The sequence below is a fragment of the Peromyscus leucopus genome, chromosome 3 (assembly GCF_004664715.2).
Source record: "Peromyscus leucopus breed LL Stock chromosome 3, UCI_PerLeu_2.1, whole genome shotgun sequence".
NCBI lineage: Eukaryota > Metazoa > Chordata > Mammalia > Rodentia > Cricetidae > Peromyscus > Peromyscus leucopus.
This window is the reverse complement of record NC_051065.1, coordinates 25205976-25233183: the sequence shown is the minus strand read 5'-3', so window position 1 is coordinate 25233183 and position 27208 is coordinate 25205976. Positions and strand designations below refer to the sequence as shown.

The window sequence follows — 27208 nt, the reverse complement described above, 5'->3', positions numbered from 1 at the left end:
CGGGGTGCCGCACGGAGCGCACCGGGTGGGCTGGGTGGGCGCGGAGCCCAGCCTGTCCGTCCGTCCGTCCGTGGGCCGCGGTGGTGGAGCGCGCGGGAGGAGCGCGGCCGCGGCGGGCGGGCGGGCGGAGCGCGGGCGGCCGGGAGGGGGCGCGGCGGGTCCGGGAGGGCGGCGGAGGCCTCCGAGTCGGAGGCGGAGCGGGGTCGCGCCGGGGTCCCGCGCGCCAGGCCTCCGGCGACGGGGGGAGCCGAGGCTCTTCGTGCGGCCCGCGCCCCGGGCTGGGAACTTGTCCCGCGCGCGTCTCCCGCGGCCGCCCGCTCTCCTCGGCCGCGCCACCCACCCACCCTGCGCCGGCCGCGGCCGCGCGGCTCTCGCTTACAAAGGAGGGCAAATGAGGCGGGCGGCGGCGGCGGCGCGGCGCGGGGGCCCCCGGGCGGCGGGGACGGCGGCCGCCCCCGGCACCACCTAAGACGCCCCCGCGCGCCCGGCCTCGGCCCAGGCCCGAGCCCCGCGGCGGCCACCCGCCCGAGCGCTGCGCGTCGCCCGCGGCCCGCGAGGAGGCGGAGGAGGAGGACGAGGCGCCGCCTTCCCCGCGCCGCGCGCCCTCGCCCGCCGCTGTTGTCTGCGCCGCGCGCTGGACCAGTTTGGCGAAGTTGCCGGGGCCCCGCGCCGCCCAGATGTGCGACCTCATCGAGCCGCAGCCGAGCGAGAAGATCGGCAGGATGAAGAAGTTGAGGAGAACTTTGTCGGAGAGTTTCAGCCGCATCGGTGAGTGGGGTCCGCGGTCCCCCGTGCCCTGCCGCCAATCCCCGGGCTCGCTCCCTCGTCCCCGCGCCCCGATCCGTGCTCGGGGCACAAGCCAGGCAGCTGCCACCTCGGGGTGAGCTGCGGACCAGGGATGGAGGGGACGTCGCTGGGGACCCGGAGGAGGGCAGGGACCAGCGGGAGGGCCACCCCTCTCCCCCAGGATCTGGGCTTCATTCGTGGACGTCCCAAGCCTTTAATTTGGGTTCCTCCTCTCCACCACTAGTATCTTTCGCACCCGGAGTACCCGTGAGGGGGACACCCGGTCCTCACCGCCATCGGGTTCTGCGGCCACCCAGGTTACTTGTTATTTTTAAAGCGCTTTGGTATTAGGTGTTGAACCAGTAATTTGGCTTTGAGAATTATCGAGACGTTGACATGTTGTTTAACGTAGTCAACCTAAAGGAAGTGGGACAGATACCTTGGGACCTTTTGTTCTGTACTTCGGGTCCTATAAATGGAGATTTGGGTGTTCAGTTCTTAGGAGTCTGAACCTTCCAGCTGCTGTAGAGAAATGTGAGCTGTGAAGTTGTGGGGACTTGATGAATCAGTCTCCTGAACTTGCTCTGTTAGCACAGTTCAGAGGCTGTTGTCCTTTAAGAAGACCCACCAACTTAACAAAGAACAAACAAACAACAAAAGACATCAAGGCATGTAGGATACTTAAAAAATAAACCCGTGACATAGGATAGCAACAAGACAACGGTGTCATGTGCACTGGATTGGTTAAATTTTGAGTGTTTCTGGCAGAAAGCGCCTCTTAACCTGGAGGTGTAGCTGCCTCCTAAACTGTCACAACTTTCTTTGATACAGGTAACGTGCAAAGCAAGGAATTCCTGCAAGCCCTCAGACAAGCCTAGGAGAGTGTCCAAGCATACCTTCTGGCCTTTGGTTATCATGTTAAAGAAAGTGTTAACTAACTAATCATAAGCAAGCTGATTCCTTAAAATAAAACCCTGATGTGCCAGTGAGTGTCAGTAGTCTGTTGCATAGTTCATTGTCCATACACGCAAACTGTCTTCAAGTGAGAGAAAACACGGGTAAACATTTAGTCAAGCTTATTATTATTAATTTTGTTTGACATTTTTTTTCTGAGAACACTATGTTATGTGCAGAAGCCAGATTCGTCCAGCCTTTACTTATTGCGTGTGTTGAATGTACACAAACTCACTCTTCTGAGTTAGGCATTCGAATGTGGAGTCTTACATTTAAATGAAGTTTGAAGCCAGGAGGAGTGTGAGAGTGAGGTGTGGAGTCCTGTGCATTATTAACAAGGATGTTTCAGTGCTGGACCCAAAACACCACCCAGGCGGGTTCTGGAGTCCATTAGGGCCTGTTCTAAAGCACATTAACTAGATATTTACTAATGCTAATGATTCTGTTGGAGCCCCTCCAGTTTTGTGTTAAATAATTCATTGCAGTTGAGTCTCAGTAAGAAACCAAGGGCATTAATAGAAAAATCCTGTATGTTTAAATAATTTTAGGGTTTGATGGCTAATCAGTAAAATTTGGGTTAACTGCAGTGTTGGCAAATGGGTATTATAGTTAATTGGGCTTCCTAGGTTATTGAGATTTAGTGATGTGAAAACTCCTTTTGACTTTGACTCTTCTCACAAATGCCTTCTATGGTTATGTGGCTTTTTAATCCAGGCTTTAGGAAACAGTACAGCTTGGTAGAGAAGGCTGATCATTTCTTGTATTGAAAGAAGACCATGACTCAGAAGAGTGGATCTTAGTGTGGTATTTTGTGAAAGAAACTAGTGACATTTTAAAATGATTTTAGCTCTGTGTGCACCAAAACCCAGGATATTTATTAGAAACAGCACTGCTGAAAAAACATCTTTCTTCTCTGCCTTCCTTCACAGTCAGAAGCACTGCTCATTTTGATGACTGAGGGTTTTTTGAGGAGCTAGAGGCAATGGAATGAGATTTTTTGCAAGGAATGTGGTCTGTGTATCAGATGGGATTCCTGGTGTTGCTGGTCCTAGCTTAGTGACCTTGGATAGATCCCTCAACTTTTCTGAGTCTCAGTTTTTGACATATCATTTAAAAAAAATTGTTAGCACTTAGTGAAATAATGATTCGATGTCTTATGTGGCATGCAATGTAGACTCAGTAGAGGTTTGCAATGTGTTGTCATTATTAGGGATTAGATCATACTGTATGACTATAGAATGCAAGAAAAAGAGAAGTGGCAACTGACTTGTAATATAACATCCTGAAAACAGGGGGGGTTTGGAATTGGACCTATCTGGACCTTTTCCTGCTTGTCTTGGGCAACCAGTAATCTACTTAAACTCCTGCATTCTCACCTGCACATATGTGTATGAGTGTTGTGGAGATTAAGCAAGAAAGAATAACACCATCTGATACATCTATTGCGTGGTGAAGATCGGTACCGGAAGCTCTTGCTAGTTCTGATTACAGTTTGTCCCCTCTTATCTGCTTTTTTTTTTTTTTTTTTTTTCATGGAGAGGTCAAAGAATAAATGGTTTATTCCCGTTGAACAATCCAACAGTACCATGCATTCTCTTCCATTTCTATTCTAAGAGAGCCTTTTAAATATACGTACTGACTTTATTTTCTTTTCTTAGCATGATTCAGGTGTAGCGTTGCTATATGGTGGAATGTCCAGTATCATTGTTCAGTCATACAAAATCACTACTCATTTATCTAGAAAATGATGACAGTTCACACATGCATATGATATTCAATAAATGATTATCATTAACAATAATTCTGAATACTAAAGGTAGGAATGCTTAATTTGTCACACATCATACATCGATCATGCTGACTTGGTCTCCCTCAACCCAAATGTAACTGCTCTGAGATTACTGCATTATAAAAGGTCAAATAAAACACGTTGAGTTTCAAGCCGTGGGGCTCTAATTTATGACATCTGCAAGGCAGTGAGTACAGTATAGCTGTAGTTCCCTTATAAGATGAGTGTAATTGAATTTTAAAGTCAGCCATCCATTTTCACCGTGAGTATTTACAGTTTCCTGCTCAATAGTGTCAGTGTGGTCCCTGTTTAGGAATCACTGTTCTTATCCTATGCCTGATTCCTTTCCTTCCCCACTTAAAACTTTTCAGCTAGCCAAGTAAAGAGGAACTTAATTGCTAAGTAGCTGAAATGAGCTACAACCCAATTCTTTCCCCCTGGATTTTACAGGAGCCTCAGGCAGATGAAGGCGGGGACAAGTCTGTATGATGAGGTCCTATGACATGTCTGTATGATGAAGTCCTATGACATGTCTGTCTGTATGATGAGGTCCTATGACATGTCTGTATGATGAGGTCCTATGACAGGTCTGTATGATGAGGTCCTATGACATGTCTGTCTGTATGATGAGGTCCTATGACAAGTCTGTATGATGAGGTCCTGTGACATGTCTGTATGATGAGGTCCTGTGACATGTCTGTATGATGAGGTCCTATGACATGTCTGTCTGTATGATGAGGTCCTGTGACATGTCTGTATGATGAGGTCCTATGACATGTCTGTATGATGAGGTCCTGTGACATGTCTGTCTGTATGATGAGGTCCTGTGACATGTCTGTCTGTTTGATGAGGTCCTATGACATGTCTGTCTGTATGATGAGGTCCTATGACATGTCTGTCTGTATGATGAGGTCCTGTGACATGTCTGTCTGATGAGGTCCTATGACATGTCTGTATGATGAGGTCCTGTGACATGTCTGTATGATGAGGTCCTATGACATGTCTGTATGATGAGGTCCTGTGACATGTCTGTCTGTCTGATGAGGTCCTGTGACATGTCTGTCTGTATGATGAGGTCCTGTGACATGTCTGTATGATGAGGTCCTGTGACATGTCTGTATGATGAGGTCCTGTGACATGTCTGTCTGATGAGGTCCTATGACATGTCTGTATGATGAGGTCCTGTGACATGTCTGTATGATGAGGTCCTATGACATGTCTGTATGATGAGGTCCTGTGACATGTCTGTCTGTCTGATGAGGTCCTGTGACATGTCTGTCTGTATGATGAGGTCCTGTGACATGTCTGTATGATGAGGTCCTGTGACATGTCTGTCTGATGAGGTCCTATGACATGTCTGTATGATGAGGTCCTGTGACAAGTCTGTATGATGAGGTCCTGTGACATGTCTGTCTGTCTGATGAGGTCCTGTGACATGTCTGTCTGATGAGGTCCTGTGACATGTCTGTCTGTATGATGAGGTCCTATGACATGTCTGTCTGTCTGATGAGGTCCTATGACATGTCTGTATGATGAGGTCCTATGACATGTCTGTCTGTATGATGAGGTCCTGTGACATGTCTGTCTGTATGATGAGGTCCTATGACAAGTCTGTCTGATGAGGTCCTATGACATGTCTGTATGATGAGGTCCTATGACATGTCTGTCTGTATGATGAGGTCCTGTGACATGTCTGTATGATGAGGTCCTATGACATGTCTGTATGATGAGGTCCTATGACATGTCTGTATGATGAGGTCCTATGACATGTCTGTATGATGAGGTCCTATGACATGTCTGTATGATGAGGTCCTATGACATGTCTGTCTGTATGATGAGGTCCTATGACATGTCTGTCTGATGAGGTCCTATGACATGTCTGTATGATGAGGTCCTATGACATGTCTGTCTGTATGATGAGGTCCTGTGACATGTCTGTATGATGAGGTCCTGTGACATGTCTGTCTGTATGATGAGGTCCTATGACATGTCTGTATGATGAGGTCCTATGACATATCTGTATGATGAGGTCCTATGATGACATTCCTTCATTTTGAATTCTTTCCTAGAGAAAGGAAGTTTGTGCTTGATATTTGAGGTGAACCCATGCGTACCATTTCTTTAAAGGATGTGGTTGGTACAAAGAGGAAGCTGTGATTAGGCTGAATTCTTGTGGGTTTGTCTCTCTGCCGTAGGTGCATATTTCTAGATTTGACTGTCATTCGTGAGGCCTTCTGTCAGGAAGTTAACTTTACATTAATGTAAAGTTAAAGGCTCCGACACACAGTGTAACTGCTTCCCCAGATTCTTTCCCAAAGTAGCTAGAAAAGCTTTTAATTTGGGGCTGGAAGTTTAGCTCAGTGGTGAGAGCTTGCCCAGTATGTGCGAGGCCCTGAGCTCTGTGCCTAGCATGCGTGAGGGGCAGAGGGGAGGGGATATTATGGTAATGGAATTTGTGTTTATGGTTCTTACATAAAATTACACATGCCTTTCATTTGCCAAAACTCTAGTGTTTATCAAAGTATGAGATTCTCTCTCTGTGCCAGTGAGGTAGGACTCACTAACGCCACATACTACTTTGTCTCTTCTGCTGCTAGATTTTGTACTGGCACCAAGAGTTAGTGAGCAGTATGGCTGGAAGACAGGCTAGTGAATGGGCATCGCCCAATGGCCAGTTCTGAAGTGGAGATTAGCGAACTTGCCATGGGAGGACACAGCAGGAGCTCACCTCTGTGCTGGGCGAGGAACTGGAAGCCTTTTAGGAGTGTCCTCTGAGCTGAGGACCAGATAGACTATCTGATCATAGTAAACGACTTAATATTTTTCCTTTTGTTAAACCAGAGTAGCACAATCTGCCTGTTGTCGCACAATATCCTTGAGGACAATTGTGGTTTTACATTTACATAAATGATTAATGACAATCAGGGAACGTAATCAATAACAAGATGTTGTGTGCATGTTTAGGTCAGAGTTTATTCATCAGTGACCTGATAACTATCTGGCAAGGACACCTTGGTCTCTGTTACACTAGTAACTGCGTTCTAGGGCAAGGATGCAATATTTAGAAGAAACCGTGTCAGGTCTCACTCTAACACTGAAGAGGCATCTGTTGAGTAATCGACTTTTTGGTCCAAACCTGTTCTTCCTTGTGGCGCACAGGGCCTGAGCACCCGGTGCAGTGGAGAGAGTCCGCCTTCCTTTGTTGCTTAGCAAATGCACCTAATTTTTTTTCTTTATTGTCCTCCTTTTCTGACTAATCTGAGACCCACCCTTTATGGTTTAGGATGGTGGGAATTGTGGGAACTAGGAAGGGAAGGGTGGGCCGGTGTGAATAATTGAGAACCCCCACCCCACCTCATTCATTCCTCGTTTTCAGTCCGAAGTGGGCCAGCATCCGCTGCAGCACCTCTTTGCTTAAGGAAACACACGTCTAAACTTCCAGCGCTTTTGCAATGTCCACAGGAGAGAAAATAGTTTTGAAAGTTTGTCTTCTGAGTCACAAGTTTTGCAAGGGCTGTTGTGTGGCTGCACTTCATTCACACTTGCTAACTGATTGATGGATGCAGCTGTAATTCCGTGCTCACATTCTTCTACTTGGTGTTTGAAATCAATGCTATTCTAAAACATTACTTTTTGGAAAAGTGGAGAAACTTGTTTATATTTATGTCACTAATGTTTGGTAATGGCCTCGCCAGACAAGCATATTAATTCAGAGACTTTCATTGTTGACTAGGTATGAGAGTTTCTAGATTAGAAGTTAAATTCTAGTGAAAATTAGTCAGTAGAATCAACTAGGATCTTCTTCCTTTCCTTCAGGTTTAGTGTAAGTTAATAATTCTGTAATGAAAATATGCATGTGACTGATTTCAGGAACAGCCGTTGTGGCCGGTACAAGGACTGTGTTTTAGTTTTCCATTCACAGCAACTTGTTCTCTAACACCACAAGTGGACAGTCTGTTTTAAATCAGTATTTTGGGCTAAAAGGGGAAGACTAAACTAACTGATAAGTGTTTTACCTGCCTTAGCCAGCCTGCACCCTGCCAGCTCACCACCACAGCCACAGACTTCTGGACCTTTGAGAAAGACAAATTTATGATCTGAAACAGAGAGAAAACCTTTTCAAGATTCCTGGAAAGCCAGGCATGGTGGCTCAAGCCTGTAATCCCAGCATTCAGGAAGCTGAAGCAGGAGGATTACTGTTAGTTCCAGGCCATACTGGGTTACAGAGTAAGACCTTGTCTAAAAAACCACACCACCATGCTGTGGATATTGTTCTATATAAATAAAACACTGATGGCCAGTGACCAGGCAGGAAGTAGGTTGCCAGGCAGGAAGTAGGTGGGACAAGGAGAGAGGAGAATTGAGGGAAGCGGAAGGCTGAGGGGGAGACACTGCAGCCACCCCCAGGAGAAGCAGCATGTAAAGACTCTGGTAAGCCACCAGCCACGTGGCAAGGTATAGATTTATAGAAATGAGTTAATTTAAGATAAAAGAACAGTTAGCAAGAAGCCTGCCACGGCCATACAGTTTATAAGTGATATAAGTGTCTGAGTGATTATTTTATACATGGATTGTGGGACTGCGGGGCTTGGTGAACCTGGAGAGAAGCCCTCCAGCAACACCACCACACCACCACACCACCACACCACCACACCACCACACCACCACACCACACCACACACAACACCACACACCACATGAGTAGAATATATAAATTATTACTTAGGAGTTTCTGCTTAGACTCATTAATTTCTCAGAACTTAATTGCCAGAATAATTCACTTTTCATTGCTTTTATCAGAGCATGACCTTTCAAGCAACAGATACCCCCACCTTTTCATCCAGGATAGGACTATCTAATATAGGCCTGTAAACACCTATGCAGGATTTTGTAGATTTAAAACATTTCTGCAACTGGTTAGTTTCAGAGAAATTAGCTGTTTTGTGCCTTTTCATCACTATGAAACATTGTAACTGTAGGATTTAATGAACTGATATTTGACAACTGCATATAATATTCCCTTTTTCTTTAGAGTGAGATAAAATTCCTTTTCCAAGGTTAAGTGTATTTAAGATAAATCTGAGGTATTTGTTAGCTCCTGTGAAACATTTTCAATGTGTTCTTTTTGGAACCACTTGACTATAAAAATCCATCATGTTAAATGTTTGAATTATGTCTCTTATTCCACACAGTGCTCATTTGATGATGCTAGGTCTTTATTACCCCGCTCAAACTTTCCTTTGTACTAAAACATCACTTAAACACTGTGCAGAATGTGTGTCATCCTAACAAGTGGCTTGGGAGGTCCACAAACCACACAGGAGGAAACACCAGGTGTTGGCGAGGAAATTTGTTTGAGATTACTTTGTGTTCCTTTTATACTTCCATTAAAACATGTTCTGCTGAAGAAGAGGTAGCAGAAGCTATGCATGTTTCTCTTCCTTATTCTCGAGAATGCTTCATTTACATATTTATGAAAGTGTTTCACAGATGCATGCTGTGCTGTTCTTGCTCTGATTTGCAGTTTTTGTGTTTATATCATGACATTGTTATTCAGGTGGGGGTACAGTTTTGCTTTCTGAGATGAAAACACTGTACTGCGCCCTCCCCCTTTCTGTCTTCTGGAACTTAGATGCTCTGGGATGCTTCACAATAACTGTTTCCTTTCTCTTTTTCTTTCATAGCTCTGAAGAAAGACGACACCACCTTTGATGAGGTAGGCGAAAATTTCTTGCTCTGATGTAAAGGTGTATTTATTTATGTTAGAGTCCATAGGGGCCAACTTTGTGCTTAGAAACAGAAAAAAAAATCTTAAGAAAAACCCCTAAGAAACAAGAGACAACATTTGTTTACTTGGTTACCCTATATTAGTCTCCAATCTCAAATAGTCATTTGAATTTTATAGTGATCATCAGAAAAGTGTCTGATCCAATAAACAAAAGACACATGCAGGCTTTTGTGTTGTGTCTTCTTGCTAAGGGTGGTGCTTAAGAAGCCCACTGTGATGCGCATGTGTGGGGCAAGTCCAGAGCTGTTGATAAGTTGGACAGCAAGGCTGCTTTGCAGACCTTGCTGAATCAGGGTGTGATGTGCTGATACCACAGATTGTCTGCAAGGCTCCCAAAGGAGAAGGTGACTTTTTCTGTTCTAGTTTCCCTGTTCTTGGAGGATAAGATGGGTCTCTATTCACTGGCTACAAAGTGGTTTAAAAAAATGCCTACATTCATATGTAACAAAGCATTCTGAATATGATTTTAAAACTGTACTTTCCTGAGCTTTTGTTACTGTTTCCAGGGTGTTATAGAGGGAAGTATTTCATTGTACACATCTAAAGCCAGTCACATGGGTGTTGCGAATTGGCTGTATGTATACATTGTATGTAGTTACACATAAACAGAGATGTTTCTACACCTTGTGCTTACCCCACAGTCTAATGAATGCATAGAGTGGTTGGCTTTGGTTGTTTAACACTCTCAAATTCCATGAAAGATGCTACCAATTCTCCCTCCACTGTGGTGAGGAAAGGATACTTGTACTCATGGAATGTCCCTTTGGCCATGTGCTGGTCCTGTTCCCCAGGGAGCACCACTCAGGGCCAGCCTGCTGCTCAGGGCCAGCCTGCTGCTCAGGGCGAGCCTGCTGCAGGCTGGGATTTCTGGATGGGGCCAGCACCATTTGGCTCTCATGGTCTGTTGCTTCATTGCTGCACTTGTTCTAACGTTGCTGGTCCGAGTTCTGTAAAGCCATGTTACTGGACTCCAAAGCACCCTTCCCAGGCAGCTTTCCTGGAGCATCCTCCTAAGCTTAAATCCTCTAGAATGAAGGAGTAGAAGAAAATTTCCTTTCCCATTCTAGTAGATAATACTGTTTTCCTCCAAACCTGTATTTCCGGAATTTCTACTGTTTTGTTGCTGAGATATCTGTTTTCAAGAGAGTATTTTTTTTTTTTTTTTTTCAGGAGGAATCAGAGTGAGAATATTGGGCACCTTTTCTTTCTTTATAAAGAAAAATCTCCCCTATAATTATGGAAGTAATTTAAGTCTACATAAAGAGAGACTTAGAGAGAAAGGGAGAATAAAGCTCTTCAATCCTGCTATCCAGATATAACCACTGTTGAATAGTCTTGCTTCTTTCTCCAGGTTTTAAAACCATAACCCATCATTATACCCCTTTCCAACTGTAAGCCATGGCACATTCCTGCATGTCTTCATAGGCTCCTCCCAGTCATTGTAAGGAATTAAAAAACAAAGCAAATAAACAAGAAAATGCCTCCTTTCTTGCTTATGCACAGTGTTGTATGTGCGTTAGTCTGTCTCACAACTGTGTGTACATTTGTCTAAACCAGCACATAAAACTGAGGCTGGACAGAGAAGAGGGTAAGGAGTACAGAAGGACGTCACAAGCCCCTAATACTCCTCTAATCGTACTTCTGAAACTCTGTACAACCAGAGTTTGGCCATTTGAAACAAAATCATCATCAGCTCTTCAGCTCTCACACCGCATTTTCCTTTTTCCATGGCACAGAGGTTTTTTTTTTTAATATTATAAATCAGAAATTCACAGGATGCTAGACCTAGAAAAGTGGCAGAACCCATCATTTCCCTATCCTGGCGTTTCGCAGATGAGCACATTAAGATGCAGAGGGCCAGAGTAATTTTCAGCTAGTTAAGGAAAGCATAAGGTCTTGATCTGGGAGGGCAGCCGCAGTGCAGGCCTGCCTCAGGGTAAATGCTAATGCACGTGCAGTTGAGCAAGGCTCCTCTTCCTACAGGTCTGCAAATGGTGGTATCTTCCTTTCAGGTGACTTGAGCCGATTAAATAAATTAGTGTATATAGAGCTTTCAGAAGAATAACTGGAATACGGGAACTGGCAGAGTTTGTGTTATCATCTCCATTTCGGTCTTCATTGATGTGCTAACCATGATAATCTACCTTCTGCAATTGGTCCAAGGGTGATGGAAGAATTCAATTAACAATTAAGGCTGTGGAGGAGATTTCATTTCAGATATACCACTAAACTTCCATATAAGGCTTTGTGTAATTTTCGTATTAAGGGGTGAAAATATTATCTAAACTCCACCCTTTTTTATCCTCCACAAGGGGATGCCACATTCACCCTTGTTACCCTCGGGCACACTGCATGTGGTTAACATTCAATAAGTGTCTGTTAAGTAAGAGCAACTGTCTGTTGCAGAGGAGCAGAGAGCCATGAGCTGAGTAAAGACAACATGGCTTCTCATTTGCTGCTTCTTAGCTATTTGTGCAAGTTATTAACGTGGTCTTGGTTTTCTCATTTCTAAGTCAGCCAGTTAGACTGCGCTCTTCAAAATGCTTTGGGCTCTAGTGTAGAATTCTACATAAAAGTCTGCTGCTTTTATGGTGGGGGGTGGGGAATGGGCCCTGGAGAGGTGGCTCAGTGGTTAAGAGCACTGACTATTCTTCTAGAAGACCCAGGTTCAATTCCCAGCAGCCACATCACAGCTCACAACCGTCTGTAATTGTAACTCCAGGAGATCTGACACCTTCACACAGACACAATGCAGGCGAAAACACTAGTGTACATAAAGTAAAAAAAAAATAATAATAAAATAGTTAATTAAAAGTCTACTGCGATCTCAGAGGAGCACTAGATATGTGCTTGTGCTTATATAAATGGGAAGTAACAGATTTTTGAGGATCATTTTCAGATAGTCTAATAGAAGTTTTCTTGAACGTGTGGTTTTCTGATATTTTTCCCTCTCCTTATGTTGGAGTCCAATCTCTACAGTCTGTTGGAATTCACTTGAGACTGGAGTCTTGCAGCTTGAGGGCTAGGTCAGTCTCTTAGCTATGCGGCAGGGTGTGGCCACACTCTCTCCTTACTCTGATTTTATGAGCTTCAGACTCCTTATCAGGAGAGATCGGCAGAGGGTGCCTGGCCTGGAGTGTGGGTGCTACTCCAGGATTAGTGTGAAGATTCCTTTCAGGTGTGTGTGAATGTTTGACCTTGAACAGGGGAGGAAAATATGCATTAGTTATTTACTTACTCTGACTGTGATACTCTGCTGATTTTTAAAACAGCATGAAATTGTATTCAGGAACTATGTAAAGTAGATCGTGTGTGTGTGTGTGTGTGTGTGTGTGTGTGTGTGTGTGTGTGTGTGTGTGTGTTTACATATGACTAGTTTGCAATTAAGTATAGAGGCCTTCAGGCATTTTGCAGGAAGAGGTAGTGAATGTTGCTGAAGCTCCTCATAGTTGGAGACAGGAACGTTTTTGTTTTTTTTTTTTTTGGTTTTTCAAGACGGGATTTCTCTGTGTGGTTTTGGTGCCTGTCCTGGATCTTGCTCTGTAGACCAGGCTGGCCTCGAACTCACAGAGATCCGCCTGGCTCTGCCTCCCAAGTGCTGGGATCAAAGGCGTGCGCCACTGCTGCCAGCCTGGAGACAGGAACTTTTAAGGATGATTATTAGTACTTCATTCACTGTGCATTTATTTGGACCCTGACTAAAATGGTGACCAGTTTATGAACTGTGAGTTGAATCTGTAACTTTTGGATGGACTAATCAGTTTTAGGATTTCCAAAGAATTTTTCCCTCCGATTTTTAAACTTATTTCCACAACCAGCTGAAGTTTGGATCTACAGGGTTTGGTGTAATCTGTGGCTAAAATGAGGGAAGTAAATAGGTAAATGCTGGGTGAACAATCTAGCTAGATAGAAGGTAAAAGAAGGTTGGTTTCTTACGCCTTTGTTTTTACTGGGCATGGTAGTAACACCAGTAACACCTCCGTTCAGTGGAGGAGATTCGGCAAACTTTCTGAACGGCTTGGTGGCCACATTCTTCCTTAGGCAGTAAAACTACACATGCCTTCATACTGACTCTCAGGCTTATACTTAATGATTTTTGGAATAATTATGATGCCTAGTATACAAAAGATGAGAGAGTACAATTATTCTTCACCCATGTAAAACCACCATATACAAAGTCTTTTGCCTGTTGGATGCAAAAGCTTCAGCAAATGTGAGTGCATACACATAGAAAAAACCTCTGAAGTTACAGCAATCCATAAATTAAATGAGAACTTAAACTGTAAAGTTTGGTTTTGTGCTGTTACAAAATGTTGACCCACCTTGGCTTTTTGGTGAGGAGTACAAAAACTTAATGTTTGAAATAAATCTTTGAAACGTGAAGCGTTTCATTTGAGTATGGTATTAAATAATTCAGCTCTTATTTTGTGGTGGAAAATCCTCCTAATATGTGAGCTTTCTAGCCATGCTTGCTCTGGTCATGTTTCTAACCCCAAAGGGTCTCCCACCTATTTCACTCTGAAATCCTAGGGAAATGTATACAAAATATATTAAAATCTTTATTTAAAAAAATCTTATCTGGGAGTACTCAGAAATATATTTTAGAGACAAACTTACAATACATATTTACCTTAATAATTCTTGTAGATAGATGGGAACAGCGTACACCTATTTTAGCTTCCAATCTAGAGCATGGCCCCTGTTACTCACATAATGACATAATGCTTGAGATACTAATTGCAGCAGTGATTGGTTTTATGAGACACTGGCTGGGGTGCAGGGATGATCCTGGACCCTGTTTTCCCGTCATTGCGATTGTCTCTCTCGTGGCCTCCCAGTGTCTGGGGGACTATACATGGCATTCAGCAGTCCACACTCAGGGTTTCCTCACTTCTGGAGCTCCAGCCCACCTCATGCCCATCAGGGTTCCAGAGGGACGCGGGCCAGTCTTCCCATTCTTTCATTTCTGCTGTTCTCACCCATCTTTGCTGGTGCCTCTGCCCACCCATCCCACTGCTCTGGCTCTGCCCATTGACCTTCTTTGTTTTCATTCACGGCAGGGCCCTCAGTGGCGTACCCCTTTGCACATCATCTGTAATCTCTGTCAGCATGGATTTTGACCTGCCATCTTTTCCTCTCACCCAGTGGCTGCCAGGAGCTGCTCGAGGAAATCCCTCTGCAAATAAATCTATCAGTTCCTGCTGCTGCTGCACCCTCAGGCAGCGGAGCGGCTGGACCACTGGCCTGTGTGCTGCCCACCCCTTCCTGCTCCCCTCAACCCTGTTCCTTGTCTCTGGTCGATGACTTTCACTCTGTATTCATTTCCTAGGACTGTCAGAGCAGAGTGCAGCAAATTGGGGGGCTTCAGCAACACCCATTTCTGGAAACGAGAAGTCTGAAATCCGAATGTTGATGAAAGTTAGTGCCTTCTACAAGCTGTGAGAGAAGGATCTCTCCTTAGCTCCCTCTCCTTGGCTTGTAGATGCTGGCTTCTTCCGGTTTCTTTATGTCATCTTCCTTCCGTGTGTCTGTTTGTTGCTTTCCCTCCCTCCCTGCCTCCCTCCCTCCCTCCCTGCCTCCCTCCCTCCCTCTCTCCCTGCCTCCCTCCCTCCCTCTCTCCCTGCCTCCCTCCCTCCCTCCCTCCCTCCCTCCCTCCTCCTCCCTCCCTCCCTCCCTCCCTCTCTCCCTGCCTCCCTCCCTCCCTCCCTCCCTCCTACCCTCCATTAGGACTTACTATGCAGCCAAGACTATCCTTGGACTCAGGACTCTCTTACCTGTGCATAGCAAATGCTGGCACTAACTTTTTCCTTTTTTATCAGGGCATCTTTCAGATTGGTCAGGTGCTCGATCAACCCCGGTGTAACCCCCTCTTAATTGAATTATGTCTGCAACAATCCTTTTTCCTCCTTCTCAAATAAGGTCACCTCTGGAAGCATCGGAGTTAAAACTTAGACCTGTGAGTTCTTAGTGGACAGAGGTCAACCATCGCAGCCTTCCTTTTCTGAAAGCACTCATTAGGTCTTCACTGCCTCCCCACATCTGCCTCCCCCACCAGCCTTTCCCTTCCCCCTGACTGCAGAGGACTATGCTCCTTTTCTCCTGTTTCAGGCCACTTTGTCTTCCTGTCCCCCGGCCCTGTCTCCCACTCTGCTATTCGGGAAGCTTGCAAAATTGATTCCCTTCTATATTTTCCGTCGCTCCGTTTTCCTAGAACCTCCACCACAGGCTCTGACCGCATTTCACTCATCCTGGTCTTTTCTTTTGTAACAGCAGCCCTCTGTCCTCTGAGATCATTTCTCATGTTCTCATTGAGTGTCTCGTCTGTGCCTTGCCTTTGGCTACCCTCTTATTATAGTCACACCAGGGTGTCTGACTCAGCTTCCTATTCCAAACTCTGCTCTGGCTATCCAGCTACCCAGTCAGTTGTTTCTGCCTTTGTAGCTCCAGTTGTCCTGGTCTCAGCACACACAAAATATTAGTAATTCCTGTCGTTCCCAAACCAACACTTTCTCTCTTCTTTAACTTAGAAACTGGCTTTCCCAGCTGTGTGACTTCCAGGCTGGGAACCTGTTGTTGTCTTAAATTCTCCAGCCCCTCATGCAGGCACTGACTTGGCTCTTCTCCCTGTGTTCCCGTGATTCCCACCACTAATTAGGACACACAGTTTTGACATCTCTTGCCTGGCCTCGTGGTTGTCTACTGACTGGCTATCCTGTCTATGGCTTCCTTTCCCTTCTGACCTGACGTAAGATCTCCCATATAAATTGCGTTCTTATATTCCCACCTTTAAGGTCTTTGTCATAAATTCAAGTTCACTCCCCTGGCTTGACCTTCAAGGCTTTTCACAGTCGATTCTGTTCCGGCCCCGCCATGCCTGGCAGACATTTATCCAATGTTGTGGTGCCCTCATTACCGTGGCCTCTGCTGCGTGTCTGTTCAGTGCTCGGTCACTGTCACTGTCTTATCTCAGCTCCTCTTTGGTCCCACGACTCCACTGTTCCTCCATTTCAGCCTTGCTCAAATGTCGTTCTTGTCGTGATCTTCCCCTACGCACAGACCCACGTCTCTAGTGCTTATGGATGCCTGATTCGTGCCAGACTCTGGATATGTGCTTAAGCTGCTCTCCGTTTACTTGAACTCAGAGAGGCAAATGTTGAACTGTTTATCAGGTGGCCTCCCATGGCATTTTTCAGTCTTATTCTGTACTATAGGAGTGTTCTGCATTATCTTGTTTGGTTTTTACTGTGGTCATGCCTGTGTAGACGGATTTTTCTTCGGGCTGCCAGTTCACAAATAACGAAGTGGAGACTTATTAATTATGAAAGCTCGGTTATAGCTTAGGCTTGTTCCACTAGCTCATATTATAACTTAAATTAAGCCAGTGTATAGTAATCGATGTTTTGCCTCATGGCTTTTTACCTTTCTTTCATTCTGTATGTCCAGCTCCTTCCAGGTCTCGTTGGTGTCTCCCTGCGTCTTGATTATCTCCTCCAACTTCCTCTCTCTGCCCAGAAGCCTGTCTATGCCTCTTGCCTAGCTATTGGCCATTCAGCCTTTTATTACACCAATCACAGCAATACATTTTCACACAGTGTGCAAATATCCCACAACATGCCTGCTTATCTTTGATGCTGTGGATTACAGTGTGCTAGCTAGTTTTATGTCAACTTGAAACAGTGAGGGTCATTGGAGAGGAGGGAGCCCCAACTAAGAAAATGCCACTATAAGGTCAGGCTGCAGGCAAGTCTGTAGGGAATTTTCTTAATTTGTGATTGGTGGGGGAGGGCCCAGACCATTGTGGCTGGTGCCATCCCTAGGCTGGTGGTTCTGGGTACTATAAGAAAGCAGGCTGAGCAAGCCATGAGTAGCAAGATAATAAGTAAGACTCTTCCATGACCTCTGCATCAGCTCCTGTCTCCATTTCCTGCCCTGAATTCCTCAGTTGATGTGGAAGCATAAGCCAACAAACCCTTCCCTCCCCAAGTTTCTTTGGTCATGGTGTTTCATCCCAGCAATAGTAACCCTAGCTAAGACACACAGGAACCTACAAACTATTGTTTGATTATATCGGAAGTCAAGAAATCTTTGTATTTTAAGTTCATCATGTTGCATCATTTGAAAAAGAACCTCAATTCTCCTGAATTTTTTTGTTGGAAATTTAGTTTAAATTTTGCATGTTTAAAACTTTCTGTGTTCTTAGGATTTCTATTCTAAAAATGTTTGATCAGATTTGCCATCTCCCTAATTATGGTAGACATAATTACCATAATTATGTCTCTTCCCGGCCAGTGGCTGGAATGTCTGGGTAGTGCTGTACAGACTCAGAGAGGAAGTACATGCCATGAAACGCAAAATGTATGACATTTGGGGGAATTAGTCACCTTCATTTTGACAAGACAAGAGAGTTAATAGAAATCGAAAGCCCAAGTAGCATCCCGTTTCTGCCTTGAGCACCATCCTTCTGCCAGCAGGAGCACCAGACTGCAGCTGTGACTCCTGGGAGGGTGAGTGCTCCCTCCTGCCTCCCTTATTTGTGTGTGTGAATTCATTCGTGGAAAGCTGACCTCTGACATTGAAGAGTTTCTGTGTTGCATAAGTACTTACATTTTTCTTCAGCAGGTAGAGTTTGAAGCACCAATTTATAGAGCATTAGGTGCCTTGGCTGTGGCTGGGGTAGTCTCTTAGCCGCAAACATGATGATTGGAATTTGCCAGTCCAGGGTGAGAAGTCCGAGGGTTTTCTCAGGTCTTGAATCTGTGGTCTGCATTTGATATCTAAAACTAAAGAATCTGTGTCTTTTCTCATTCTTGATGTTTCATGTTCCTAAGGGTATAATTACAAACCATTTGAACCAGCAATTTTTTTTTCACAAACTTATTTTCTTAAGGCCATATCAATATTTCTAAGTTTCTTAAATGAGCATTTTTGACATTTTATGACAATAATAAAAGTAATACTTTCCCCTGGTGAGTCTGTTTTGTTTTACTTTTAATATATAGTCGTTTCTCATTTTTTCAATTCATTATTTAGGTTTAGCATTGCGTTTTTTCTTAATATTTAGTTTTATTAACTATTTTGTTAACTACTTCTTTTTAAAAGCATATGAGCCTAGGGATTTTCTTAAGTTTTTTTTCCTGAATAATATGAAATAATGGCAGTAAAATTTATTACACAGTAATTTTAAAATAAGGAGATACTTTTCTTTATATATTTTTGTTGTTTAAAGTTTATTTTATTATTTTGTGAGTGTAAGTGCATGTACATCATTTGTGTGCCTGGTGCCCAGAGGGGTCAGAAGAGGGCATCAGATCACCTGGAACTGGAGTTACAGACAGTTGTGAGCCGCCATGTGGGTCTTGGGAATCAAACCCAGGTCTACTGGAAGAGCAACTGGTGCTCCAAGCTGCTGAGCCATCTCTCCAGCCCTTCACATATTTTTAAATACCTCATCCGAATGATACAATATTAAGTCATATATATAATGTATTAAAAATCTTTTTATGGTTTTTATGAGATGGGAGAAAAATATCTCAACAATATGTGGTTGTATTCCCAGGAAAGTTCATATTGGTTTTCTCAGTGATAAAAATGCTTTTTTCTTTTGTTTTGTTCTGCAACAAGGTCTTGCTGTATAGCCCTGGCTAGTGGTATTTGCCGTGTGGCTTAGGATGGCCTTGGATTCATAGTGTTCTTCCCGCTTCGGCTGCCCAAGTGCTAGGCTCACAGCAGGCATGTCACAATCCAGCTCACACACACACACACAAAAATATAATCATTTCATGTAGGTGCTGAAAGAGGCAGAGAACTCAGGGATGCTCGGATGCTGGATTCTGTGTCCTTATTTGTTCCTTTTCAGTCCTAGGACCTCCATATGTGAGATGGCTCTATGGTGTGAAGTTTGGATGGTATCTTCATAGTCAGGGTTCGGGAGTCATAATACTAACCTACTATTCCTCAAATGTGTTATGCAGCTCTGTATTCCAATCAGTTTAAGTGCTGAAGTTTGCAACTGATTTTCTTTAAAAACTATAGCAGAGTGATGCCAATCTTTCAGTGTATTTTAATGGTTCTCTGGGAAAGGAAAGAAAGGGAGAGAGTTGTAATTAGAATACCACAAACTAGACACATCCCAGGGTTTGCCAACGAGAACATGTCAATCATGATCTTATCCTCCATAGCGTATGTTTTGGTGGAAGTCAACTAAAATATGTCTGTATAATTTAGTTCTTGCTTTAAGGCCCGACAGTGACTCTACCTTAGTTATCTCTGGGTATTTATTTATTCTGTTTTAAAAGAAGAAGATGGTACTGGTGCTATGAAGCAGCAGTGGCCCCGGGAAAGGAGGGGAGAGTTTTCTACACATTCCCTGAGGATTAGGGTGTAGGCCTCTCAAGTCCTTGCTTTATTCATACGTTGCTGCTGGAGGTGGCCAGAGTCAGTGTTGGGGCTTTTCATATCCTTTAACTGTGTGCAAGTGATAACAATGGTGAGGAGCCCTCTTTGAAAATTCCCACTGCTGACATTGTGGGGAGAAGTTGAAGATGGATATTGCTACATTTATGTGCAGCCTGAACTTTTTAGAACGGTTCAGTTTTAGAACATGATTTCTGAGTTTTGATCAGAAAGTGGGGTTTTCTTAGTTCTACAATGTATACTTTTTTTTGATACCAAATTAATATTCCAGGTACTTTAACCAAAAGAAAAGCTAAATCAGCTATACAGAAATTTTTAACAAAGGGAAATTATTCAATGACAGATAAAATGAATTTTTTGTTATTTTCCTGAAAGCCTTTTCATTAATCTAGATGAATGGTAGATAAAGAAGAAATAAAGATTGATGAGATAAACTTTTTGTTAGGAATTGCCATTCAGGGCCTGAATTACAAATTCTTTTGTGTTATAGGTGCTCATTTATTTTCCGACTTCAGCACCCTGGCTCTCTTTAGATGGCTTTCAGGTGAATATGATGGAGAATGTCCCTAGTGCTCACTTCTCCCCTCTTAAAAGGCAGACTACTACATCTTACAAATGAGGATCCTTGGGTCATTAGATATTGGGGTTCAGGTGTGCGAAAGGCTGGATAACATATGGCCTGTGCCCAGATGCCTTAATTGAGTTTGGGACTTCCCCCCGGGGGTTTTCATGACTCTGTCTAAATGATATGTTACATGTGCAACCAAAGGTACTTTAGTCACAGCGAGAAAAAAGCAAACATGTACTTTGCAAAGCACACTGCAGATTTCTGAGTAGTTATTGGGGGATGAAAACAGGAGAACCTGTATGACTGACTTTAACTGTATGACTTCACTTCTGGCTGAGCCGTTCTATGTTCTGCATTCCCTGTGTTTCGCTGACTACGTTGTCTGGAGTCCACCTCTGGAGTAACATTTTACCTGGATGCCCTGCGTGAGAAATACTGCATAGGTACCATGTGGATAAATGATAGATGGCATACAGACTGTGAAGGATACAAAGTTCTCACAGACACTGCCTATGTTTGGTAGTAATCCTAGCCTTTGAGTAGCTTTTCCTAACAAGGCATAATGACCGGGAGTATTACTTTGATTTTCATATTTGTTTGTGTGTTTTTTTATTGTTTGTTTGTTTTAAGGAGAAAGAACATAAAATTATGTGGTTAAGGAGATGGGACTATTTGGTGGAAATTGGAAGGGAATACATGAGCAAAATATATTGTCTGAAAAAATGTCAATAAAAGTGTTTTTTTTTAAAAGAATGGATTTCTGCAATAAGTAGGGCATTAAAAAGCTTTATTTATTTATTTGTTTAATCTGTGTATTTGCTTGAATATATGTGCGCCTGGTACATGCAGGAGCCTGAGGAGGCCAGAAGTGGGTGTTGGTCCCCTGGAACTGCAGCATCTTGCAGTAGTGAGCTGCCACATGGGGGCTGGGAAACAAACCCAGGTCCTCTGCAAGGGCATCAAGTGCTCCTAAACACTGAGCCCCTCTCCAGCCCAAGCTATACCGAGCTTATTGAAAGAAAACCAAGGCCTAAGGGCATCAAATAATTACATTAGTAAAAATGAAATCGGAGAGAACTTGACTGATTAGTTATTGTGAAATCAAAGGGGTCTCTTCCCTCACTTATTCTTTCCATTTTAGATTCCAGTTTTAAATATATTTTAGACTATGTTCATATTGCTGTTTTTATCTGGATTTGAATGAGGATTCTATAGAATTGTTTGGTGACTCATGCTTGGTTATTTAGTAATCTTTTTATTTGATAACGTTAATGGCTGTGCTATCGAGCTCTGAAGATGGTGGAGGTTATGTCGGGTGGCAGTTGCGTGATCTCCAGATGGGGTCAAACCAGGAGGCTTGATGAGTGATGCCAGTGTGTGTTTCAATGGGCAGGTTCTGAAAGCAGTGTTGGAACATTTGACAGTGTGTGTAGATTGCCTTCATTGTACAAGGCAGAATGGTTAATATTAAATGTATTTTTCTTCAAGTCCTGAATATATACATGGATTCTTAGCTTGTGCATATGAAAGGACTTTGCCTTCATATTTATTTCATATCGTGGCAGCTGGAATCTTTGTGAAGGGGATAACTATAGAGAAAATAAGCAGACATTTTGCAACATTTACATTTAGAAAGAAAGATGAAAGACTTCAGTAGGCAAAGAGGAGAGACATTGAATTCCTTTTTTATTATTTTTTTTCTTGTTTATTTTTTGGTAGCTGTGGGTGCTGAAGAAAGAAATAGACCTTTTTAAAATTTTTCTTCTCCTTTCTCTACCCACTTTCCCCACCTGGCCCCAGGGTCATTGGGTGGTCTTCTCTTTTGTTCTGAACACTGCCTGGCTTTGGTGACACACACCTCTGTCTCCTCCATGGCAGAATGTAGAGCTGGTGGCTGCTGAGCTTCTTCTGTCCTGAACTCTAGTGGGCCAGGCCTGTAGGCTGAAGATGAATGCACCCATGTTGCAGAGAAATCTTGGGTGATTGTCCAGGCAGCCAGCTGTTTCTGTCATAACTCACATTTTTTTCGAAGTCACTTGTTTGTACTTCCTGCTTTCTTAGGTAATATTATTTCCTTCTTGGGTCTTTGAGGGAGTCAAAGATTAAATAGTTATAGTTTTCTTTATTAACAAATTCAGAAAAGAAACTCACTAAAGAGATGTAAAGTGTGTAAGTTTGAAAGACGTCAAAGTTAGGATAGAAAATGAATTAGGTACAACATTTTGGACTTACCAAAACAGGAAAAATAATGGAGTATTTTCTCTGAATCTGTCAAATGTTTATGGACTGGACATTGTTAATGTAATTCTTGATTGTATGTATTGTATATACTTACTATACTTATTGTATGTAGTTTTTCTTATATTAGTTATAACCTTCTTTTATTATTTTAGACCAAAAAGGGCAAATACGGTGATATATTGTGTACCCTAATAAACTTGCCTGAGAATCAGGACAGAGCCAGCTACTACATTAGACATAGAGGTCAGGCAGTGGTGGCACACACCTTTAATCCTAGCACTTGAGATCTCAAGCCTTTAATCCCATGAAGTAATATGGCAGGACACAGAAAGGTACATAAGGTATGAAGAAACAGGAACTCTCTTTCTTTAGGCTGAGGATTTCATAGAGGTAAGAACTAGTGGCTGGCTGTTCTGCTTCTCTGATCTTTCAGCTTTCACCCTGATATCTGGCTCAGGGTTCCTTCCTTCCTTCCTTCCTTCCTTCCTTCCTTCCTTCCTTCCTTCCTTCCTTCCTTCCTTCCTTCCTTCCTTCCTTCCTTCCTCTTCCTTCCCTTCTTCCTCCTCCCTCCCTTCTTCCTCCTCCCTCCCTCCCTCTCTCTCTTTCTTTCTTTTATTAAAAGACCATCTAAGATTGAACAACACGGCCAGGCACTGGGATGGTGATTTGGGATAGGGGCATTTTTAGTGCCATCCTCTCATGGAGGCCGATGTAGTATTTTGGGGGGCTGCACAATAAGTACAGGCTGAGGAAGAAGGGAGATGTTTCAGGCAGGAGATGTAGTTGTTCTGTGATGTCCAGCTTCTGAAACCAGATCTGGGCTGCATGCTGCTCCCTGCTGTGACCCTGAAGGGCTCCAGTGTGCACATCAGATCATTTATGTTGTCTTTTGCTTTCGACAAAACACTAGTTGTGTTGAGAAGATGTGGGGACACCCACATGAGGAGTGACTTCAGCTTCCTCTTGGGACCATTTGGACGCAGACATAGGATTATTTATTTGTGGATTTATTTCTCCCCCTCTTTTTGTTGAGAAGGAGTAGGGAGGTGAAAAATCTCAAGAGAACAAAATCAGTTTTCCGGTTACCAGGCCCATTAAGTTAATATTTACTTTCAAAATGAACGTCTTTGCCGTCCTTCCTGCTGTTTGTTTGGTAGGAATCTGACACCCACTCGAAAGCTCCAGCTGCTTGGTACTTCCACTGGGCACTTGACTCCGAGGCTGGTGTGACGTCCTGGACACTGGTGTGATGTTCAGGGAAGAAATGAGACCGAGTCACATTTTTTTCCCCTTTTTCTCTGTGTCTGCTGCCCAGTCTTGGTGAAATGATGAAACGATGCCTTGTGCTTTTAAACCCATCTCTAATAACCCTGTTGAGATGGATAGATAAAGAAATCAGGCTTTGGATTAAAGACCAACCTTGAGAAACTAAAGATCAGAGTTGAAAATTGTGTATGTTTTTGTTATTAATTCTAATAGTGTGACCTCCTTGCATTATAAATAAGCACCGGATCATTCATGGTAAGATGAAAACAATACAGAGGATATGGAAATACTGGAAGTTTAGGGAAAAGTTTTCTGCTTAGTAACAACTCATTTTTTCAGTACTTCACTAATTAGTAATTTAAGGTTGATTTTCTTTTAAAATTGTATGTATGTGTGTCTGTGCACATGAATGCTGGTGGGTGCCCTTGGAGGCCAGAAGTAGGCGTCAGAACGCACAGAGCCAGAGTTGCGTTCAGTTGTGAGCTGCCATGTAAGTGTTGGGAACTGAGTCAGGTCCTCTGAAAGAGCAGTTTACACTCTTCCCTCCTGACTGTCTCTCCAGCGCCTTATTTTTAACATTTAAACAGAATATGGATTTCAGCTTATAGGCTTTAAAAAAATAAATATGATCGTGTCATAAAGGATTGTTCTTTCCTTAACCTTAGTGACAATTTACTCTCGAAAGTCTGCCTTCCCTTATTTTTAAGACACTATTTAATACATAATTGTTAAGAGTCAGAGTCAATTTTTATTAATTTATTTTGTATTTTGGTAATTTTACTCAATTTTATTGATTCCAGTCTTTTTCAGAGGTTTCCTCGGTAAGTAATCATGTAATCCACAAATTATTTTTATGTTTTTATATTTCTAGTGTCCTATGAAACTCATATTTTAAAAAGTTTTTCTTTTGATGCTGTAATTTTTCTTAATGGAAGCTGTTAATTTTCCTTAGGTCTCCAATGAGTATTTTATAGTATCACATTTTTAATGAACATAAAATATTGATTGTTTTACCCTCTCTGGATTGTTAATGACACAGGCTCTTCAGATACAGTTCATAGCACCATAGATGAAATTTTAAAGCATGTTATGTCAGAGAACTGCCAATTATGTTTCATTAGTAGAGGCTGTGTTGAGGATTATGTCAAAGGAGAAAGCTGTCTGCGCTCAGATTCTCTGGCTGGCACTCCTTTTTCTTCCAAGTATGTGTATAAGCAAATGCATCCATTTTGAAAGCCACAAGTATGTTCTGCAAGGGTTTGTAATTCCAGCATGGTATTTATGTATAGTTGGAAGTATGAGGAAGTTTTATGAACTGTTTTTGGGACATACACTATCATTTTGGGAATTTGGAGGCAGCGAATATCTACAGGTATTATAGGTTTAGCAGTCCGTTGGGCGAGGCATTTTTCTTTGAGATTTATTTCTAAGCTGCGCATGGATTGGCACCCACCTCTCAGATTCTAAGTCTGGTGCTGTCCAGGCACTGGGAGCAATGTTGAATTCTGAGTGGAAAGCTAGAGCAGGATATATGGGAGCTTCCTCTTACCTTCCTCCAGACTCTGCAGAGCCTCGTGGGAGCCTGCTTTTCCTTATCTGTCCAATAAGGATGGTGATCTCTGCCGGGAGAAGTTGTTGTAAAGCCTGTGAATCCCTTCAAAGGTCTTGGCACAGAGCTGGCACCGCCGCTTCCTAGAGCGAGCAGCACCTTTACACTCGTGGTGTGATGTGCGTTTGATTTTGTGAGTCTTCACATCCAGGGACTCATGTGGTGTGCGTTTGACTTTTGTAAACCCTCACATCTAGGGGCACAGGCTCAGGGCCACATAATGCCTGCCTGCCTTCATCACAGGCCCCAGTGATCTCATTTTAGAAACTGCCTCATTTTAAAGACTACAGAACCGGTACTGTAAAATCCCAGTTGAATCTTCTTCTATTACTGCCTCAACTTCTGAAGTCACACAGCCTTTTGTTGGCCCTATGTTGACTGGATCTAACTGTAAGGAATGTCTACCAGGTGGTTTCGGTGGATAAGAGTATGTCCAACCAGACAGGAGCCTTGCTGAGCACTGCTAATCTTTGCTTTACAGAGAAACAAGGCTCGCATATGTCACGTTTACAGAGTGCACCAGTGACAGGAATTTCACAAAGATGGCGCTGATTATCCTTGATAGAGTGGGATGAAGATACTTCCCATTCTTTCCTATTCCTTCTTGTGGTTTGAGGCCTCCCAGTATCTCCCTGTGTCTCTTTGGTTCTCTGTTTTTACTAACATTTTCACTAGAACACATTCATTGTCTACAGCAGCCCTGTTTCCCCAGTTCCCTGGCTCCTGCATCCCTGAATTGAGTAATTAATCCACTTTCGCCATCAGGATATTCCTCTCTCCAGACTCTGTTCAGCACAGTCCTCTGAACTTGCAAACAGAAGAGACTGAAAGACCAGCCAGTCAACACTTTTGAGATCATTTTAGGGAGTTTATATTATGTGGACTTTCTTCTCACCCCCCACCCAGTAAGCCTATGGTGATGGGATAAGTTATCTTACATTGTTTTCTTTCTGTATTTTAATTCTTTCAATAATGTTTCCATTAATTTTGTTTTACAGATATGGAAGAATCTTAGTCGTAGAGTAGTTAAACAGCACAGAGCTAATGAAATCTCTGAACTAGGGGTGATTTAGATCCCAGCTTCTTAAACTTTGCATTGGGGCTCTATGTCAGGCTGTTTTTATTGAATGCAGATCTTGTGGACAATTTGGTGATAGTAAAAGATTTTAGAACACATGATGACCAAAAATTAATTCTACATCAAATGTATGACGAAGTCAACATCCTTTCGGCCATGCTTGTCCTTGTTGCATCATGTTTTGAACACATGCCATATGCCCCACACACCACTGCACCATGCACTGCCACAGCCTCGGGTCAGATTCAATGTTGTAGAATGTTAGTTACAGATGTGTTACCTTCGTTTATGCTGTGGAACATTTGTTTAATGATACAGAGATGGGTTGCAGTCTTTTATGTTGCGTTTGTTTAACTCTGTGAAACTGTGTTAACTTTGCTTGTCTAAAACACCTGATTGGTCTAATAAAGAGCTGAACGGCCAGTAGCTAAGCAGGAGAGGGATAGGTGGGGTTGCTAGGCAGAGAATAAATAGAAGAAGAAAAGGAGAGGAGAGGAGAGAGAAAAGGGGAAGGATAGGAGGACTCTAGGGGCCAGCCACCCAGCTGCCATGGAGGAAGAAATAAAGAAAGGTATATGGTAAAATAAAAGCCCAGAGGCAAACGGTAGATGGGATAATTTAAGTTAAGAAAAGCTGGCTAGAAACAAGCCAAGCTAAGGCCAGGCATTCATAAGTAAGAATAAGTCTCCCTGTATTTATTTGGGAGCTGGGTGGTG

At 43.2% G+C, this 27208-nt stretch overlaps 1 protein-coding gene across 1 annotated transcript in view; it reads left to right on the top strand.

Annotated features, from left to right (window-relative positions):
* The first annotated feature begins 577 nt into the window (after positions 1 to 577).
* The window catches only part of Cdk14 (cyclin dependent kinase 14), a 484970-nt gene continuing 458339 nt past the window's right edge, over positions 578 to 27208 (top strand). The window contains exons 1-2 of the mRNA XM_028862554.2: positions 578 to 768; positions 9214 to 9245. Of these exons, the coding sequence (XP_028718387.1) occupies positions 678 to 768; positions 9214 to 9245 (123 nt within the window). The 5' untranslated portion in view covers positions 578 to 677. The remainder of the gene's footprint in view (positions 769 to 9213; positions 9246 to 27208) is intronic.